This window comes from Phlebotomus papatasi, chromosome 2, assembly GCF_024763615.1.
Source record: "Phlebotomus papatasi isolate M1 chromosome 2, Ppap_2.1, whole genome shotgun sequence".
NCBI lineage: Eukaryota > Metazoa > Arthropoda > Insecta > Diptera > Psychodidae > Phlebotomus > Phlebotomus papatasi.
This window is the reverse complement of record NC_077223.1, coordinates 37,904,091-37,924,874: the sequence shown is the minus strand read 5'-3', so window position 1 is coordinate 37,924,874 and position 20,784 is coordinate 37,904,091. Positions and strand designations below refer to the sequence as shown.

Below are 20,784 nucleotides of genomic sequence, written 5' to 3'. Positions count from 1 at the left end.
TTGGGGAAGTTTTACAAGTGAACCGTGCACTATTTTAACTTTACTTACAGGACTTCTGCCCCCAAAATCAAAATAAATTGAAAACAGTTTTTTACATATTGCTAGAGAGGAGTAAACGGAGATTTAAAACAAAATAAAATTTTGAAAAATGAAAATCAATCAAAAATGGATATTTGACCATGTTTGTAAGTACGTTGATAAGAAAATAATACAATATTCCAACTCACACAAATATTGGAAAACTTCTATACCGTATAAGAAACATATCACTTACAGATAATCTATTTGTAAGATGTACTATGAATGCTGGGTGTTCTTCACATTGCTACCAACATTGCAATTTTAAAAAATCGTTTGAAATATGAAAAAATTAAATATTCTTCTTGAATATTCGTCTTCTATGCATTTTTTTTTTTTCAATTTTTATCACTGATTAAGGTATATTTTAGAGCAAATAACGCACAATTCTTAAAAGTTTCAGCTTAATATTTTTTTCAAAAAATTATAGCTTTTGTTAGATATCACTGAAATTATTCAGCAATTTCCGTTGTTGCCACGCCTGCTGTTTTCCGGAACGTCATTGGTCTGTAACTTTTTGTGCAATTTTTATTTGTCGCTCTTGCGTGCTGTTCGTTCTGCAAAAATTAAACTTTTGTGTCATTTACCGTGGTTATTAATTGTGCAGTCTATCGCTAAATCACTGATAAAAGTACCCGTTATCTGTTTTTTGTTCAATCAAGGATAGAAGGTGAGTTTTCTTTTGTCCAGGGAGGGGTTTATCACTGCGTGGGGTCTTTGTCCAGAAGGAACTCTGTTTCCATGGCGCCCTATTCTTCTCACTAATTGAGCTTAGTGGGTGACCTAATGGGGCAGAATTCCGTCCTGAGGACACACAGTGAGAAAGGTACCAGGAAAAACTTTTATTAAGGACATGAGAAATTTTCTTCCAGGAGGAAGGTATGTCAACCGAGGAAGAGCCGAGATTGGAAGCTGAGGGCGAAGAGACGCCTGATGTGGATGCCAACTACCAGCCACCACCTCAGAAGACCATTGAGGAGATCATGGCTGCGGACCAGGAGGACGAGAGCTTGAGAAAGTACAAAGAGGCTCTTCTGGGAAAAGCTCAGGCAGAGAAAATTGTTGTAGGTGAGTGGTAAAGATGCATCTCTTGCGTTCAATTATCTGTAAATATTTACGTGAAACCGGCGGGACTCAGATACGAGGCAAGTTCTCTGGCTTCGCGTGAGAGGAAAATGAATTGAGCGACAAAAGTTGAAAAGAGAAAAATATTCGCGGATTGCTTCAACTTGTGCTTTTGATGCAAAAAAAACCCTTGAAAGTTCCTTTCCAGAGATTCGAAAGAATCAAGTCGAGGTATTTTATCTCAATTTATTGCCGACAAACTTTAATTCAATGGAATTTTCACGTATTCCAAGTTGCAAGCACTTCAAGGTCACCTCTGAAGTATCTCAGCTACCATAAGCTTATCTAGACTTATCACTAGTCATTTTCTATTCTAAGTAGTTTGAGTGCAGAAGGCCAACAAAAGAAAAAAAGTTCATAGAAATGGATTAATAAACAGTTTAGATAAAGTCCGGTAGCACCGAACCGGTACGTATCGGTATAAAGGATTGGACCACGAGGATGTTGAGTGAGGAGAAGTGCAACCTATTGTTGGAAAGATCTTGATCTCAGATACAAAATACCAAAATTTCATGAAAATTCTTTAATAAACACCGAATATCGGGAAAGTTTTGATCGTTAATATCTTGTGTCAAGGCAGAAAAACGGGAAGTGCAACTCCATCATTACAAAGGCCAGGCTCGACAGAGTTGGTTTACTATAGTCAGGATAATAGAACGATCTTAGGAGGCGTACCCTCCATATAAAACACTGTATCGATTTACAAGTGAAAGTGACTTTGGTAGCATTAGTATTAGTGTGACTTTCACAATTTTTTTCACTTGGTTGTAATTTCCTTACAGGGAACCCAGGAAACGTAATTCTTAAGTATCCTTCACTGCTTTAGTATAAAAAAATAAAAAAAAGTGCACTTTTGTTTTCAGTATTAATCTGGCAGTACTATATATCAGAAACACTCTAGATTCTAGATTAAGTAAACTTTATCTCGGGCAATTACAGGCTCCAAATATCATATAAACATAAATCAAAAATATTAACACAAACAACGTAGTCATATTTTTGCCATACTAGTATCATATCAATATACGTTATAACTCCGATTTTGTTTCGGCCGGGTACAGTACACTATAAAATAATTTTATCACAATCGAAAATACTTATTTCAAGATATTCGGTTAAGTTAAATTTCAAAAATCTTATAACGACCACGACCCCTTGGTAATTTTAAGCATTATTTTTGGACATAGGCCTGATATCAACATTCAAATATAGAGAGTTCCGTTTTAAATAACATTTCTGAAAACGAAAAAAGTCTGCGAATTCAGCCCACAGACAGCAAAATTGCATACCCGTAGATGATTATTTGGAATGTTTGAGATTATTTGCTGCAGCACTATAGTAGTATAGTATAGTAGTATATTTATTTAATCACAAAATAGTGTTCGTCCCTCTGACAATTGTGATAAAGAGAAAGAAAATTAAAATTAAATAACAAAAGAACACAGAGTTAAAGAGAAAAAAAAACAAAGGTGGAAAAAAGAAGAGAAAAAAGATAAGATGAAAAGATGCCTCTTTAAGATTCACTCGGCCTGTATTCGAAAAAAAAACTGCCGAATTCCATCCGCGGACCTACATATGTCACTGGGAATTGCGTTGTAGAGCACAACACCCTTTACAAAGAGTGACCGGTACAGACAATCACTCCTGACCTTAGGCACTATGAGTCCCCGAACCCTGGCCGAACCCCCCCCCCCCTCACCAAAAGACTCGACAGGTACTCAGGACTCCCAAAAATCAGCAAATGAAACAAAAAGAGCACGGCTCTTGAGTTCAAATGAGAAATAAGGTCACAGCCGATAAATACAGTTCTATGGGGAATGATGTGGTCCCGGCGATTTAAGCCACAGATATACCTGACACAATTATTGAAAGAGACAGTTAGACGACGAATGGTGTCACTATCCACCGCAAAGAAAAGCTCTGCTCCGTAAGTAAAGAAAGGAAGAAGAAGCGCTCGCGCGAGGAGCAAGCGAGTGTCATAAGGTGTGATGTCCCGGAAGCGCCTAAGGGTATACAAGGAGTAGTTGAACTTTCGGCAAATTGAATTAGCATGGTCTGACCAAGATAGCGTAGAATTGAAGATTATTCCAAGGTTTTTAACCTGATCTACGATAGGAATAATTTCTCCGTGTAGGAGTAGAGGAAAGAAATCAAATGAAGGGGTTTTCTTATAAATGATGATAGCTTGGGACTTTTTAGGGTTTAGAAGCAAACCATTCAGCAATGCCCAGTGCTCAATTTTGGAAAGATTAGAGTTCATAAGATCAAAGGCACCCTGTGGATTAGTAGGATCACCATCCACATAGATTTGAAGGTCATCTGCATAAAGATGAAATAGGCAATTTAACAAGACTGAAGGTAAATCATTAATAAAGAGAGAGAACATCAGAGGGCCAAGAATTGAACCCTGAGCAATGCCCTTACTTAAGAATGCAGGTGGTGAAGTTTCATCACCAAATTTGATGACATGTGATCTACCAGAGAAGTATGATCGAATGAGGGCAATTGCAGACGAAGAAAATTTGAAGAGTCTACACAACTTGTAGCAAAGGAGGTCGTATGATGTATCCAAAACATTTTGGGGAAAATTTTTCGACCTATTTTCAGCGCGAACGGTTCATAAGAAATGCATATTATGTATACTGCGTAAAAAATACCAACATTTAGGTGCATTTAAAAACTATTTTACAAATTACCTCCCAATAAATAGGCTATTAATTTAAGTCATTCACTTCATTGTTTCCCAAAGCGGAACTCCTTGTAGTTGTTTACGAGAATTGGATTAACACACGTAAGTGTTCACTGAAGCACATGTCACTGCGTCACTTAACTGTTCCTAAATTTCAATGTAAAATTTTATCTCGACTGAAGTTTATTTTCAAATGTTTTCGATTTAAAAATATACTTCAGTCTAGTTGATTTTCATTTGGCAAAATCATCTATAGTTAAAAATCACTGAAAAAATAAATTCCAGAAGTCAAAAAGACCGTCGAGTGGGAGACTTCAAAATATGAGCTGTGATCCAAGTCCAAGTGCAGTGTAACTATATCCCGCCTGTACGTGAATTTCTTTAAAAAAACTCGATATCTATTGAAGAGGACATTAATCGTCGAAAAGTAGTAAAGATTAAAATTGCGAAAATAAAGAGAAATCTAATATTTCCGTCTATTCCCTGTTATATGTACCTATCATTATCATCATTATCATTTTCAACCGCTTATCCCTATTGTGGCCGCAGACCTATGACATCCAGTTTAGCAGCCTACGCCTGCCGATCCTCTTTCATTTCTCCAAGACAAGATCCTGAATTTTATTCAGCCATCTTGTCATAGGTCTACCCTGAAGTCGAGGTCTCCCCATAATGGCTTGCATAGCTTTTCTAGGGTGTCTTTCATATGCCCCTATGTTATGGAAATTCACTTTTCGACTGTGACGCCCCTAGCCGTTCGTCCTACGAAATTCAAATGTACTAGAAAGTTGTGTTTCGTGAGAACTTTTATTTGGTGCTTTACTCATTAAATTCAGTCATATAAAACCGGTGATACAGCATTTCATGAACTTTGACGCCATGGTTCTAATGAATCTAGAGAGAGCCTCCGCCACTTTTTGGAAACTTCGTAGCCTTTATTACAACACTCCAAAATTTGATCAACTTGCATAACCCAGCGAGCACAATTAGCTGAAAAAGGCAGCGTTTACAGCATATTTTTGTTAAATCGAATACCAAAAATATGCTGACTGGTCAGCAGTTCTCAAAGAAAAATTGCTAACCAAATAAATGGTAATGGCCGTAATGGCACTGTCTCGCGAGTCTCGTTTGCTTGGAGAATTTAGCTAAAAATACATGTTTTCAGTTGAATTAAAATCGGTGAGCATTTGGTGCTCGTTGGAAATGACTTTTTTGAGCAAAAATATTATAGTTTGAATACAACAATCGTTACGTGTTCTAATTACACCAAACTCTGTTTTAATGTATTTTTTTTTTTAGTTTACTGATTATTGGGGATGAAACTCTTGTATAAGGCTCTTGATCGTGAATACTTTTATCATCGTAAAATTTAACAAACTAAAGTAGGGTCGAAGGAACACCTCTTCGACAGGGAACCCCTATTGACACTTTGTCAAAATGTTGAAATTTATTTAATGCATCCCATAAAATCTTAGTAATACAGTAGACTCTCTCTCAATTGGGCATTTGGGGCAAAATGTCATCCGGTTTATCGATAGATTTGGGCGTCAAAGCCTTTGTAAATTCCACAAAAACCGCTCAATTATAAAGAATCACGATAAAGTAGGAAGAACTACAGCGAACTAGAGCGAATTAGCCTCATAATTAAACGTGAAAATTGTCAACAACATTTTTCGCCCGATTGAAAAAGAGCCGATTGAGTGAGAGTCTACTGTATAACGTTTTTTCATTAATCTGGGTTTTTCAATAAGGATAAGTGTTCAAATTTCGTATTCCAAATGGTACAGAGTAGGGTGTCAATAGGTCCTGACACGAGTTCTTAAAGTGTTCTTAAAGTGAGTTGATGTTCCTTTCACCCTAGATTTAAACTCTTGATACTTGTTATGTAGTGGAGAAAGATTCCTATACTACTTAACCATTGCCTATCCCATTCTTTTGCATAAATTCCACTTTTTGTGATGCTAAAGAAAAGGATGAAAATTTTTATTTCATGAAATTTTCATGACAAAAAAGGTGAACCGATGGTATTATGAATGAAATTTGATACATCGAAATCGTTCGTATAATGTGAAAAACAAAGCGAGACAGGGCATCAGATCCATCAGATTTAGCCGCTATTAAAAACGACTTTCAATTGATTGGACAAAAATAAAGCCACTGTCCGCAACATGATTAAATTGATGCACCATATAACCCCTGTTGGAATATCGATTGAAGAAGCCGAGATGTTGTCTATTTATAAATTAGTTTGAATACAGGAAAACTTTGTTCCAATTTATCTCTCCACCTCAAAATTTCAATCATCACGCAGAAAATACTTTAATTGAAAAAGGTGTAATTCTCATTGACATTGAAAGGTGAGCGCCGGGAATGAGGAGTGTCTGGGGGACGGAGATTAATGCTTATAAATTTATGTGCAATAATCATGCAAAAAATTATTCATGTAATTGCAAAATGCTGAATGAAAATGGAAGTTGGAATGGTAAAACTTGTACAATTGACATTATTGACTTGTTTTTCATTTAACAAGAAACATTAATAAATCAATTTTATTGAGAGTTTTCCATCAATTTTTCTCAATTAATTGCGATCATGGAGCCATCACAGATGATAATGGTTTAAAATACAAATGTTTACACTTTCACTATAATTTCACTTTGCCTTAAGTTTCTTAATTAATTTGACTATTTTAATTGATTGCCAATTAAATGAAGTTCGTATAAATTCGCACTCAAAAGTGGATAAATTCAATTATGTTCCCATCTGACGATGCTTCTTGTAATGAAACGTCTCTTCTCTTCTGTTTTGTTTTGTTCTTACAGAGATATCGCAAAAATCCTCAGAAATCACACTTCAAGTTCTCTCTCTTTCCATTTTCTCATTCATTACTCTTCCTTTTTTATTCATTTTGTTTTACGAGGGAATTCGAAGAATTTTTCTCTCACTCACAGAAAATTCTCTCAGCCTCAAATTCTTTCTCTGTGATATTGTCATCCAATCATAGAAGCTACAAAACGATGGAAATATTTTGAGCAAATAGTCAGAAAGTTGCGATAAAGCAGTTATCAGTTTAGAGGGAGAATTGATAGGAAATTCTAATCCTACACAATTAGTGTGATATGATTTTAGCTCTGTTATCACTTCGATTTCTCAAGAGCGTTGCTGTTGTTTTTTTTTTTTGAGTATTTATCATAACCGAAAATTACATCACTGAACACTTGCAGTTTTTTTTCGGAGTAAAATGATCTTTTGAGGTGAGAATGATAGAATTAGTTGGGGGTTACTATTAATAATTTTACGTGTGGAAACATCTCAGGGAACTTATCCAAGATTTTCACACTCTTTTAAAATGCTCGCAACTTTCGCATCTAGTGTGTAGAATATATTGCAATTTCCAAACTACCGGTAAATAAAACTCTTACTTCTTGGATTATTCTATCTCGCGAATGTAAAAGTATATTTCTTACAGAAGTTTGCAACATGCATTGTCCAGATGTTATATTTATTTTCACATATTTTAGTTTTATCACATTTTCCGATTGGTTGGAGATTGAAAACATTCATCAAAGAAACCTATCTAGTTCGAATATTTTATGGAACTAAAAATTTCATTATAATGTAATAATGTTTTAGGAGCAGTTTTCCAAAATACAAAATTATTTTATTGATTGCTATCATTGCTAAACTAAACCGAAGTGCAACTATTTCTAGGGTTCTAAAAATAATTTAAACATTCCGCAAACTTGAGAGTATTTGTTGCACTTCCACTATACCTATATTTATAAAGCTTTTGATAAATAAAAATCTATAATTTTAATAAGAACTCTTAGCTTAGTATCCGTTTTAGTAAAAAAAAAAGAAACATACACAGTAAAAAAATGTGTAAAATTTTACTACTATAATAGTGCAAAATCGACAATTTTAGTAGTTTAATTTAAAAATGTTTAAAAAATGCACATTTTGGTAATTTATTGTCACGTGATTGAAAATTAACACTATTATAGTTGAAAAATTTTCAACAGTGTTGTTTAATTTGAAAATGTGTAAAATTTTAACACTATAATAGTGTGAAATCGGATAAATTAATTATTTACTTGCGATCTGTGTAAAATTTCTCATTGTTATAATCATAAAAATTTTTCAAACATGTTTCGTGATTTAAAACTGTTTAACACATTCTAAAAATTACCACAGTATGATTACAGTTTTTCACATTATTATAGTGTGAAAAAATACACAACTTTATGGTATTTTTTGTCACATGATCTAAAATTAACACTATTATAGTTTGATCATAATTTTTAACACTGTTATAGTGTGAAGCCTTGTGTATTTCAACCAAATTTGTTGAATTTTGAGACAAAAGTTGTTGAATTTTTAAACAAAAGTTGTGTAAATATTATTGAATTTCCAATTAAGACTTATATTTCAGTCGAGATGCTTTTCATTGGGCAAAAGTCATATAGAACATCAAATATTTATATGCATAATCAGTATATCGTGAAGATCCGAGCATCAGATGTAATTATCTCGCATTAGGTAGGATCCCAAATACAGGAAAAACCAATAAAAATGTCTAAAAAGACAAAAAAGTCAAAATCTTCGAAATAAAAAGAAATTCAACAATAAACAGAATTCAACAATTTTTAAATTCAACAATTTTAAATTAAACACTTTTTCCAAATCTAACACTATAATAGTGGTGTGAAAGATTACACACTATAATAGTGTTAATTTTTTTTTTTACTGTGTAAGCCACGTCCTTGTAAAACTTGTATTGTAAATCAAATTATATAACATTTAAAGATATGATATCGAAAAAAAGGAGAAAAGTTCATTTGAAACGAGGGCAAAGTAAAATAAAAACAGATTAAGACACTCTACAGAACCACGCCCATTTATCTTCGTTAATACCATTCTAAATACTAATTTTTATGCTCCATCCTTTAAGATTCGTAGGGTATTGAAAACAAGTAAAAGGTTCGGAAATAATTTCTCGATTTTAATTTACAAATATTTCGACTCCTCACTCTACAAAGGCGTTATATTTTGGTAGAACTTTGGGAATCTAAACTTTCGAGTTTACCACAACTAGAGGCCAAATCAATTAAGATAGAAATTTGAAGACCCCTCCATAAGACGAAGCTAGAGGGGAATTCTGTAACGCTCTGGCAATGCCATATGAGTAATTGAGTTCGAATCTTAGGAGAGCTTTTTCGAAAATGCGATTCTGTAGCCGTGACATTGCCATTTCAGCTCACATGACATTGTCAGAAGAAGTCACTTATTTGAGATTTCCGTCAATTCAAATGACAATGGATTTTGTTAAACTAATCAACCAATATGCACTGTATTTTTATAAAATCATCAAGTAAATGGATTTCATTAAAAATTCAATGAATTGCATTTTCGAACTCATATGATATGACCAAAAAAAAGCTCAATTGGCATTGTCAGGTTTCGAACTCACGTGTGACAATGGCACGAAAATTACAGAATTCCGCTACTGGAATCGCTAACAACCCCTCATTAAACCCTACCCCCACACCCCTACAAAACCATATTTTCTCGGGATTGCTTGATCGCGTGAAAACCGAAAATAGCGTTGAATTATTTCTAAAAACGATTTCCCAAGGTCTAAAGTTAAAAAGGCTCTAAAGGGCATATTTCTCAACTGAATAGATTCATGGAAGCTTCGTTAGAAAGGTCTTGGAATTTCTCACAATTCTGAACTGGTTCCAATCGCTTATGAACCTGTACCGGAAACAATAGCTCCCTTATGCAACGAACACTTGTATTTGAATTCCTGTAGAAACTCTTAAGTCCCTTACTTTAAGTCACTTTAAGTCACTTTACTTTTATAAGTCTGCACCGAAAATATTTGCATATGAGCGTTTCTATGACCTATTCTTTCCGTACAAAAGTAGATATTGAAAAATTCGAAAATCTATTTGAAGATCCAAAAAAGAGGCTTTCTAACTTCTTAATACTTTCGTAAGGTGGCGGAAGTTACATCCTGTTCGAATTAGTCCCCGGCGAGTGGCCTTCAAAGTTGAAGCCAATTTCTTACTTTCACATACAAATGCGTATGGGATTTTTTCCTGCACTCGTGTTCGTTATGCTAAATATTTAAAATGTGAGAAGTTTTTTCGTATTATAAGATACCTTTCGGTATGGAGGGATAAAATATACTAAATTTTTGTTTAAATAATATTTTTCCTTGGAGCACTGTGAGCTGAGTACGAGATCAATTTAGGAATTGGCTTCAACACTGAGGAAAAAAAGAGGGTGCGATTAACTTTTTTTCCTCGTAACTTTAACATTTTTAGGTGTAAAAATATATCAACATTTTTTAATGTTAATTTTACACCTTTTTAAGGGTAAAATTAACATGAAAAAGGGTAACTTTAACCCCCAATACACCTAAAAAAGGTAATATTTACACCGATTTCGGATCAATAATGCAGGGTAAAATTAACATTTCCGGAATGTTCTTTTAACTTTTTCGGATCTCTCTCAGTGAAATAGCTCCATATAAAAAGGCCAACTTGACAGGAGCTTGTGTTCGAATTTCGAAGTGATCAAGTATCAAAATGTGACGGTCTTTACATTGTTGTGAGGAAAAAAATAGAACAACGACGTTTACTGTTCTTGCCCCAGTATTTAATCACTCCATAATCCCTAAAAGCAACTTTTTTGGGAGCTTTTTAATGTGATATTTGATAAATTTTCCCCACCTTGTTCGAAAATTTAGTATGAAAATTCGAAATTGAATTTGAATTCTTCGATCATCAATGACTTTTTGTGCAAATAGAGTTCCATTTACCTTTTATCCAAGACGCTATTGGAGAATCAAAATCTACTTCTGTTTGGTCTCATTCTAAAGAATTCTTCTACGTGTATTTAAATTTTAAAGGTGCATAAAATGGTTCTATTCCAATAAACTTGTATTTTTTAGCACTTTACTGTTCTCAAGTATTTCTGCAATACCGACTTTTCTTTGTGGACCCTATCTCGACTCTTTTCTCTAGTCTTCGCTCCAAATCACCAAACAGTCGTAACAGGAATCAATACAAAGAAATGCCGATTATGTAGTGGTAACTTGAGAACAGTGAGGCCTTTTACGCGGTTTCCTTTGGATTCCGAAAATATGCGTGTTTGTGGGACTCCTGTAATAACTCTGTACCTCGTTACATCTTCTAAGCCTAATGAATCACTATTATATTGCAATTTTTAGATTCTTAAGATTTGCTCCATACGTATTTGTGTTAGAGCTAAAGTCTAAACGGTGAGAGATAAACACTTGGGTCTTCAAAGTACACCCTATAAGTTCACTGAAGAATCATCGGCTTCTCTGTACACGTACGGAAATATGACTTCTATCGTATCTCGAAATCTGTCTATAAATTGTCTAAATCAACTTTTCATTCATTTTCAAAGTCTTTGTCTTTAAAAAAAATCAGCTACCTGAATTGACCTGCTTTTCCCCTTACCTATTTTGTGGCTCGATTATGAAGTGATTTATGACTCAATTCGAATAGGTGATAAACCGATATTGAATTAGTAATTTATTTTATTTATCGTAAATTCTATTTTAATTGCACAATTATCGAAAGATTAAAAATTAAAGCGTTTTTATTTGTAAATCAATTAACGTCAACATAGAATAACGATGTAAAAAACGCTGAAAAATATTTTCAGATTTTATTTAATAAAAAATTAGATATTTTTTTCTGTAAGTCCACATTGAATGCCCTCAAATTACCCTATTTTTTCTTCAATAATATCTGAAGTAAGAAATAAAGATGAGGAAAAAAATCTTCAAGCAGTCATTCCTCCCTGAACAACTTTCTTATGATTTTTTCATGTGAAAAGCAAACGACTAAAAGAATGTTCTTCGTTGATTTATAGAGAAATTTCTTCTCCTTTATTTTTTCCAATAAAATGAAAATGGAGAGAAAATCATGTCACATTTTCTTCGCACGAGACATCGTTAAGTGTGTTTTTTTATGCGAAAGTCTCGTGCTGAGAACTTGAAAAAAAAAATGAAGTGTCCCTTATTGATTTGGTAAATATCTTCTTTTCAGATAGAAAATTATTGATCTATGTCAAGTTGTTTGATGATGTTTTCGTTTTTTTTTTTCTTTGGGAAATTTAGGACATTTTATAAACGTATTTTTTCCGGGAAGATGACCAACGGAAAGTCCCCATTGTGCTTGCGATTTGTTTACAGACTCATCTCTCTCTCACTCTTGAACTAATTTTCTCCATTTATAAAAGCGTGACTCATCCGTGTTTGTTGGTGTTTTTTTTTATATGTATTACAGACGCAACGGACGCCAGGAAAGTAATTGTGAAGCAGTTAGCCCTTTGTGTTACTGGACGTCCGGACATGGTATTGGATCTCACGGGGGATATCTCAAAGCTCAAAAAGAAAACGTTTACGATTAAAGAGGGAGTTCACTATCGCATCCGAATTGACTTTATTGTGCAGCGAGAAATCGTCCATGGACTCAAGTATGTCCAGAAGACACTGAGAATGGGCGTTCCAGGTAATTCATTTTACATAATATAATTTTTTTCTCTTTTTTTTAATTAACATTCTTTATTGCAATTTAATCCACACGGATTTTCTTTTGCGCTTCTGGATTTTTGAAATGCCATCTCAAATGATGTTGTGCTTTATTGTGAAAAAAAGCACCTGGTAATTAATGGTTTAATTTTGAAGTAATCTCAATTGGCATTTCATTAAATCTTTTTGTAACTGAAATCTCACTCATCTATATCAAACTGTAATTTTTAGAAGATGAAGATCAGACAGAAATTTATTTAATTTTTTTGGTGCTTTATGTGCCAGTGAATTACGCAAAATTATGCGTAAAATTAAATATTTATACCTTGAAGTTCAATTAGGAATGTTTACTTTTGATTTGGCTTATCTATTAAATTAAAATTCTCTCAAAATATATCACTTGCTCAGCTGAGATTCTTAGTGCCTTTGGCACGCCTTTTGGATTAGGAAAATTTCAGAAAGTCAAAATTTACATCCCTTTCTTTCTTGAAAAGTTTTGCTTAGGGTAAAATGTCCTAATTCAAAACCATTTCCAGATGCTTGAACTTTGACAGAAGATTCAACACATTAAGTTTATATTTTTTCTGAAGAGAATTACATAAATTTGCTCCTTGACTCTTCTAGAATATTACTGTTTAGTGAAAATTCTTTAGATATAATTTGAAAACTTCTTATATACAAGAAAAATACGCGAGCGTAAAATGCTTCTATTGGAAACATATTACTCCAAATGGAGACAAGGGAAAGTTTCGAATTGGAGACAAACAGTGTAAGTGAAACCGCGACGAAAGGCTTCAAAAACCGTTGAGTTGTAAGAAGGTCAAGGAGATGAACTCCCTCCGGATGCGTCAGGGGGTGCAATTCTTTCAGGACAGGAAAACACAAAATTCTTTGCCAAAGCTTTCGACGCTTCAACGCGTCTTCCTCAGTGGCTAAAAAAGGCGGGAAATTTTATTTAGACAATGTTATTACATTTCTTTGTCTTGTAACTCACTCAAATCTGTGATTTGTCTCTGAAATTTTGTCCGCACTGTCTGTCTACTACTCCAAATGAGGATTTACTAAACATTAAAAATATATACATAACATAAATAACAATCATGTGCACGACCTTCTACAAATACTCTAATTTTTCACTACAATTACCAGGGAAAATTGGGAATTCGTCGCGGGTACTCCTTCTTGGACATTGATCTGAGGCCAACTGTTTTTTGTATGAATTATTGAACAACTATTTTTCAAGCCTTTGTGGCAGTTGTTGACCTTCTTCAATTTCCAATTCCCCTAGACCATAGGTAACCATCTCAGCAACCATTCTCTCCTTGTCATTGGATCATCCGAGCAATCCTGGGAGATGTCTTTTTATATGTAGGGATTCTAATATCATCCTCTTTGCATAGCATTTGTGGTAGTCAATGATTTTGACTTCATCAAAGTCAAAAGAGTCAAAAAAGAAAAAAAAATTTCGGAAATGGTTTACCTTGGACCAATCTTATTGTAAGTTTGCTCTTGCGAATTGCAAACGCGCTGCGATGTTTGAGGCTTGAGGCGCAGAGCAGGGATAATCCTGGATCTGACAATGTTTGGTGATCGTTTAATAGCCCTTCAAACTGTGGACCGTGATACATTAAGGCTAAGTTCGGCCCTAATTGCATTGCAACTTCGAGCACTGTTTGATACTAGGCGCATATATATTCCTTTCAGTGCGTTGAGAAATGAGTTTTTTTCTTCCATGATGGCGTTGTTGATCACATCCGTCAGGATCCTTCAAAAATGGCGGATTATACCTTCATCCCGGTTCAATCGTTTCGCAATTTCTCGATTTGAGAGTTTCACCTTTTTGTAGGCAATTATTTGCCCAATTTCGAAATCGTTCAGTATTTTTCCACGCGGCATTCTCACTAACTTTTCACTGACATGTATTACGAAAGAAATAATGACATTTGACCGGCAGTAGGGCTGCCAGATACGAAAAACGGGGTGCGGATATAATTTTGAACAGGGCAAAATTGTTGAAAATTTCCATATTTGAAATATATTACTAAAGCTGTCTACACACTAGGAAAATTATTGCAATAATAACATTTCAAAGTGACATTGAAATAAAACTGCAATATTGAAGCGAATATTGAAACCAATATTTCAATGTTTGCCTACACACTGAACAAATTAACTTCAATATTACAACTTATTAAAATACCATTTTAGTTAGAGATTCAGTTCCTTTCAAACACAGAAAAACTCTTGGAATTAGCATGTTTATGAACAGGAAGACATCTCAGAACATCATAATAGATAGGGCCAGAGATTCTGTTCTATATCCTGCCCAATTCTTCCCAGGACTTTGTCAGGACTTCTCCCTTACTTCCTCTAGAAAATCCCAGATGTTCTGGAATTTTGTTGTATCTTTTGTCAAATACATCCGGAATATTCATGGTGGTCAAAAGATTTCTCCTGGTTCCTCCAGCAAATCACAGATCTTCTGGGATTTTCTCTTGGATTTTGTCAAGAACACCCAAAATACCCAAGTTGGTCAGAAGATTTCTCCTGATTCCTCCAGGAAATCACAGTTCTTCAGGGATTTTCTTTTGTACTTTGTCAAGAACACCCAAAATACCCAAGTTGGTCAGAAGATTTCTCCTTGAGTATTTCGGGTGTTCTTGACAAAATACAGAAGAAAATCCAAGAAGATCTGTGATTTCATGGAGGAACCACTAAAAATCTTCTGATCAATTTGTTGGGAATTCTGTATGTATTCGATCAAGTGCACAACAAAATTCCAAAGGAACTATGATTTCCTGCAGTAGCCAGATGAAAACTGCTAACCAAGCTGGGTTCTTGGGAAGATTTGACAAAATGTACAGCGGAATTCCGAGAATCTGGGATTTTCTGGAGGAGGCAGGAAGAGATGTGTCCTGACTTGGATTTTGATCTTGGATGTGTTTTCATTCATGAACAAGAAAATCCCAGCGGTTCTGTGATGTTCTGAACGAAAAAGATTCCTCCTGACCATTGAAAAATATTGAAGAAAATATCAAATCAATTTGATATTTAGAATATCTTTGAAATTTTATTTCAATGTGACTTTGAAAATTTTTATTAACATTATTTGGCTTAGTGTGTAGCCATTCAAAATAATGAAATGAAATATTGAAAAAAATGCTCCATATTGAAAGAAATATTGCAATAATTGCCTACACACAGGACAATTTTTTTTCAATATTGAAACTTTTATGCCAATTAAACTTTGCAATGTGGAGGCAATCCTTGTCAATATTGGGTATTGAAAAGAAATATTGCAATAAATTTTGCCTAGTGTATAGCCAGCTTAAGAAGTGTGTTCAAAAATTCTACTTTTGACTGTAACTAGTTTGTAATAAGTTATTCTAAAGAAAAGTGAAAGACAATTAAATATATATTTGCAATATTGTGTCACAGCAAGAAATTCTGAGGTGCGGATATGGTTTTGCACAGCACTTTACAATCAGCAGATTTTTCCAATACGAGCTCGTTGTAAAGATTACATTTACTACAAGTAAAGTGTCTCGATACGATTAATAATTAATAATCTTCCACCAAACCGCAAGCTTCTTAGTTCATTAAGATACGAGAAATATTACGCTACCCTTTGGAGCTACCCCAATCTATTAAAAGTTGACGTAAGCCGTATGCATACTCCACTTCTGCTACTCCATCTACTAAAAATTACAGTCGATATTTCCTGAGATTTCGAGTGGACTTTCGAATTTAAAAAAGAAAAATTGGAAAAGAAAATTTTAAAAAATAAGAATTATATTGTTTTTTTTTTATGGCACTTAATGGCTTTGAATTATTTTATCTTATTTTTTTCGTGGTTAAAATAGTGGACAAAATGGCGCATATGGTAGGCTCTTATCCACCTAAAGTTGATCTCCAGAGCTACACGACACCTCCCGAGGAGGCTCCGTCCGGAATGATGGCCAGAGGCACCTACTCAGTCACCTCCCTGTTCACGGATGACGACAAAAATGAGCACCTCAAATGGGATTGGAGCTTCGAGATCAAAAAAGACTGGAACTGAGCACGAGGTGTTTTACTTATTAATTCGGTTTTTCTCTTTTTCAGTTATATCTAAATTCTTTTTTTTTCTATATGAATCAGTCAAATCATCTTCCAGGATATAAAATTCGTTAGCATTTTCTGTTGTCGTTTTTCCCAATTAGCAATATCGCAGAATCAACAAAAAACATATTCATTTAATAGAAAATACAGCTAAAAACAAGTGATTTTAAATGTTCAAAGTTTTTTTCTGTGTGAAATACAATCGTTGTTTCTTTGAAGAGATGCTCAAAAAAAATTGTATCAGGAATTATATCGAAAATAAAATTAAATGTTAAAAATAAACTTCCAAATTGTAGTGACACTTCAGCATCTCTATTTAAAAAAAAAAATACATAAAAGTGTTAAGTAAAGTCTCTAAATTGATAAGGGGAAAAAAGCTATGAAAAGGGGAATAATGTGTCATTTTCATATTTATTCAATTTAGAGAAATAAATAAGAAAAAAAAGTTTAAAAAATAAGGAAAATGTATGTTAAACGTATTACTCTTTTTTTAATATTATGTATCAATTTATGATTGAAATTTAAGGCGTTGTGCATGAGTTTTTTTTTGTATACAATGCTGTTGTCGCATTCACTCCCAAATGCTGCACATTTGAGTGAAGAAGATGGAAGGTAATTTTTGGCAAATATTGAAAAAGTGGCAGTGTTCTTTTGGTCAGGAGAAAACCAAATTTTATAAAAATAGGCCAGTTTGAACGAGGGTATTTCGAAAATCTCCGAAAAAGAATATTTGAAAAATCTCCTTTAATGGTTCGTGTCTGAGATAAAATCGCCAAGATCACTTAAATACTTTTGACAGAAAATTAAATTCAACATAAAAAAAACATAATAGGATATTTTAATGAACTTGGTGATAACATTTTAGAAAAACAGTGACTCAAATATCAATTTCACCTGTCAAGACCTTTTCCGCATTAGTCGTAATAGAAAACTGTCAATTTTATCTAAGGAACAAAAATTTAAGCTTTTACTAAAAATAATAAAATTCAATTTTTTGTATTCTAAAATAAAAGAAAAACAGTTATATGTCATCTGTCAAATGCCTTAGAATCATAATATCCAAGACACAATCCAGAAGATTCGAAACGTCAAAGGCTCTTTCGGTCTTGGTTTTGTTTTTTTCAAACTTTTTAATAACCTCCCAGAAATGTTTGAAATACATCAAGTTAAAAACTATTTGAAGATTTTATTACAGAATTTGCTGCCAGTGAAATAATAATGCTAATCCAAGATTCGAAAAGGAAAATTGTCTAAAATCTGCTCAATTTTGGGATGTTAATTTAATTGACGGTATTCAAGACTTGAGCTTCGCATTACAACACTCTGAAATTGTAACCAAATCTTATGCAAGAAAGGGACTAAATTCATCCATTCGAATTAACTGGAAATTCTGAGCACCCCTTTTTACACTAAACGTACAGAATAATATCTCATTGGAATATTGTGTGGATTCGATGTTAAAGGATTATGAAGAAAAATCGAATTTTCAAAAGCATTTCGAATATAAAGCTTCTCTGACTTTATATGTCAAAAGATACACCAAGCGGGATAAAGCTCAATGAGATTTTCTATTTCGAAAATGGAATTTCGAATCAAGATATCCCACCTCAATTCTAAAACCAAAATCAATATTAAAATTTCAAGCTTTCATTTTTTTCGAAATTGAGATGTCATATTCTGAAGCGATGATGTCAAGATTTTCTACACTTAACGAAATGTCACTTTTTGCAAAAATATTTATTTCTTTGCAGAATTTGTTGAAATTTCACCACAAATGGGTCCCAATCAAAATCCCGAAAGCCCAAATCCCGAACGCCAAAATCCCGATTCCGTACAGAAGTAGATCTTGAAAAATTCGAAAATCTATTTGAAGATCCAAAAAAGAGACTTTCTTACTTCTTAATACTTTCGCAAGGTGGCGGAAGTTACATCCTGTTCGAATTTCGAAGTGCTCAAGTGTCAAAATGTGACGGTCTTCATATTGTTGTGAGAAATAAAACAGAACAACGACGCTTACTGTTCTTGCCTCAGTATTTAATCACTCCATAATCACTAAGCAACTCTTTTGCAAGGTTTTTAGTGTGATATTTGATAAAGTTTCCACACCTTGTTCGAAAATTTAATATGAAAATTCGAAATTGAATTTGAATTCTTCGAACATCAACGACATTTTGTTCAAATAGAGTTCCATTTACCTTTTATCCAAGACACTATTGGAGAATCAAAATCTACTTGTGTTTAGGCTCACTGAAGAGTATTGGCAAGTTTTTTCCTAAAGAGAATTGACTTATCAGTCTGATATATTTCGAAATCGTGCGTTAAAAGCTATCTAAAAATACATATTTCATAATGTTCGCCGAAATAATACAAGAACTACGAGAAAATTTGTTTAAGTTGCGGTGCAACGGCTGCAAAATTTTTACAAGGAAAAGTGAAAAATATCTTCACTTTTTATTAGGCTTGATGGGCCCCTGACCCGGAGTATATTTCGCTATGAGATGGAAAACCTTGACAACAAACTGAGCACAAATAATTTGTCCAAGATCATCTAGTTTCTAGCGATAAATGCGAATGGGTTAAAGGCCTACTTAAAGATTGACATTTCGAACTGCGGGATCCTTATATCGAAAGGGAGATTTCGAATAAAAATACCCTTATTTAAGTACACTGAGAAAAAAGAGGGTGCGATTAACATTTTTTCCTCATAACTTTAAAACTTTTGAGGTGTAAAAATATATCAACATTTTTTAATGTTAATTTTACACCTTTTTGAGGGTAAAATTAACATGAAAAGGGTAACTTTAACCCTTAATACACCTAAAAAAGGTAATATTTACACCGATTTCGGATAAATACTGCAGGGTAAAATTAACATTTCCGGAATGTTATTTTAACTTTTTCGGATTTCTTTCAGTGTAGGCATTGAAACCAGTGCGAGCTGTATTTAAATTTCAATAAATAGAAAATTTAAAAAACAATTCTAGAATCATTGTCGATGGTAATAAAATCCTAGGCTAAATTTTATATTTTTTCTATATTTTTTTGATTATTTTCTGACCAAAATACAGCTGCTTTTTTTTTAGAAATGCTGTACCTGGCTTCTGCCTCACTAATGTTGGATAGTGAATGCGATAAAGTCTTTGTATTATTATTAAAATTCTCTATACACGGATACAAGGTTAAAGAAAGAAATCCCACAGGTAAATAACGGAGATTTTAATAGATAGTCTTTCTTATGTTTTATCTATTTTCTTAGCATTTACCTTTACAACAAAAATATTATATTCATACCTTTTGTAGCAAACAAAAAATATTTTTATAATATTTCTTTTAAACTAAAATATTTTGTAGAAATTGAATGAAGAAAAGAGAAACCTTCATGACCAAAAAAAATAAAGAAAAATTGAGGGACTTTTTAAAATTCTCTTTCAAATTTCTTTTTGTCTTAAAAAGAATTTAAAAAAAGCATTACACTATGCAACAAATTGACAACTTTTTTCTGTCTCAGAGGTCTCACATGGTACGTTTGATAGAGTTGAGTCTCCTGATTAAGAATATGGTTTTGGTTTTGCTCAATCACGTCACAATTTTTTTTTATTAATACTTTTATATTTTTTCTGCTTTGCCTTACATTATCCTTTATACCACAGGTTCTAGCGAACAGAATTTAAAAATTGTGGGTCCATTGGAAAGGTCATTAATTGTGCTTCAATTTTGAACATTACAAAAAACTTTGTAAAACCACTCCTTCAGGGTGTAAAATTGGAGTTTCTCTAAGAATTACCGAAAAAATGGTCTTAAAGTGAGGTTTTAAAAATTTGTATAAAATAAACTAAACAAAATATTAAAAATCCATTGACACCAGGCGATAGGCAACACTCAAGACTACAATTTTGTTCATAGAAGACATCGCGCTCCGATCACTCTAAATGCCTCATTTGTTGGTTATTGTCATTTTCCAAAAATATGAAATACCTATTTTAGAGCAAATTCCCTAAAGATAACTGAGAAAATATCTTTTAAAACTTACGTGAAACATACCTAAATGTTGAGATTCTTCTTTAAATTGATCTGGGGACCATCAACATAATTTTCATTTCCATCCCAAATCAACCCTAAATACGAAGCTCTCAGTTTACCTTTTAAGAATACAATTTTTGTTTCTTTTTATTTATATCCATCCATCTAATACTATTTCTAGTAGAGGTTAATTTTAAGT

At 33.4% G+C, this 20,784-nt stretch overlaps 1 protein-coding gene across 1 annotated transcript; it reads left to right on the top strand.

The window, feature by feature from the left end:
• The first annotated feature begins 546 nt into the window (after positions 1–546).
• Positions 547–16,847, top strand: LOC129804141 (rho GDP-dissociation inhibitor 1). The gene is made up of 5 exons (XM_055851225.1): positions 547–748; positions 951–1,146; positions 12,220–12,444; positions 16,328–16,531; positions 16,605–16,847. The coding sequence occupies exons 2-4, from the start codon at positions 960–962 to the stop codon at positions 16,522–16,524; spliced, it is 609 nt and encodes a 202-aa protein (XP_055707200.1). The 5' UTR covers positions 547–748; positions 951–959; the 3' UTR covers positions 16,525–16,531; positions 16,605–16,847.
• Positions 16,848–20,784: the final 3,937 nt, after the last annotated feature.